At 39.3% G+C, this 1,292-nt stretch overlaps 1 protein-coding gene across 1 annotated transcript; it reads left to right on the forward strand.

The window, feature by feature from the left end:
- The first annotated feature begins 344 nt into the window (after positions 1–344).
- On the forward strand, positions 345–1,292 carry LOC108388667 (olfactory receptor 14A16-like). Its single transcript, XM_017647175.3, has one exon. The coding sequence runs from the start codon at positions 345–347 to the stop codon at positions 1,290–1,292; it is 948 nt and encodes a 315-aa protein (XP_017502664.3).

The raw sequence follows: 1,292 nt of genomic DNA on the forward strand, positions 1-1,292 counted from the left end.
ACACAATTTAGCAGTTATTGGTTTGTTTCTCAGGATCCATTTATAGACATGGGGAGGGTGATTTTCATCAGGACATTTATGTTAAGGTCGGTTCAAATTTTCAGTCCTTTAGCATCTTTTATAGAACATATTTGGTTAATAAAAGTGACTCGTGCACTGAGTATAAAGTGGTTCAGTAAAGCAATGTTATTCAGGTACTGTTGGTGATCAACCCACAAGATAGGAGTAATATTTTTATTAAATGGATTGTGTGATGACTGTATGAATATACAACTATCTTGTAAGTTGAATATGGAATGACTTGAAAATGACGTTTCTTTTCTCTTTTTTTTAAATACAGATTTATGTCTGCAAGCACAACAAATCTCACAGCTGTGACAGAATTTATCCTCATTGGATTTTCTACCAATGAAAATATGCACATGTTGCACTCAGGGCTCTTCATCTTGATATACTTCTTTGCACTAATGGAAAACGTCCTCATTATCATGATCATAACTTTGGACAAGCATTTCTGCACCCCCATGTACTTCTTCCTGAAGAATTTGTCCTTCTTGGATCTCTGCCTAGTTACATTCACAATCCCCAAATCCATTGCCAACTCCTTGACTCACAGTGACTCCATCTCATTTCCTGGCTGTGTAGCCCAGGTGTTTCTGCTTATGTTTTTAGCAACTGCAGAGCTGAATCTCCTCACTGTGATGTGCTTTGACCGCTATGCTGCCATATGCCACCCACTGCACTATGAGGTCATCATGAATGTGAATATGTGTGTTCAGTTGACAGCCATGTCCTGGCTGGGTGGGGTTCTGATTGCCATAATGCACACAGCCGGTACCTTCTCCTTATCCTACTGTGGTTCTAATGTGGTCCATCATTTTTTTTGTGATATCCCACAGTTATTGGCTATTTCTTGCTCAGAAAACATAATAAGAGAGATTGTACCTATCCTCATTAGTGTGGTATTGGATATCTGCTGCTTTATTTTCATCACTGTTTCCTATGCCTACATCTTCTCCACTGTCAAGAAAATGCCATTAACAGAAGGTCAGTCAAAAGCCTTCTCCACTTGCCTTCCACATCTGATTGTTATTGTGTTATTTCTCTCCACTGGTTTCTCTGCATATCTGAGGCCGATTTCACAGACCCCTTCCATTTTTGACCTTGTCATTTCTGTGTTCTACACCATGGCTCCCCCAACCTTTAATCCCATGATATATAGTCTAAGAAATAATGCCATAAAAAAGTCCCTGGGAATGTTGCTGAAGGGACTATTCACCCAAAATCATTAG

The sequence above is a fragment of the Manis javanica genome, chromosome 14 (genome assembly GCF_040802235.1).
Source record: "Manis javanica isolate MJ-LG chromosome 14, MJ_LKY, whole genome shotgun sequence".
NCBI lineage: Eukaryota > Metazoa > Chordata > Mammalia > Pholidota > Manidae > Manis > Manis javanica.

Bases quoted from the DNA above. Each gene is read 5' to 3' on its own strand.
- LOC108388667 (XM_017647175.3), top strand. From the start codon at position 345: ATGTCTGCAAGCACAACAAATCTCACAGCTGTGACAGAATTTATCCTC.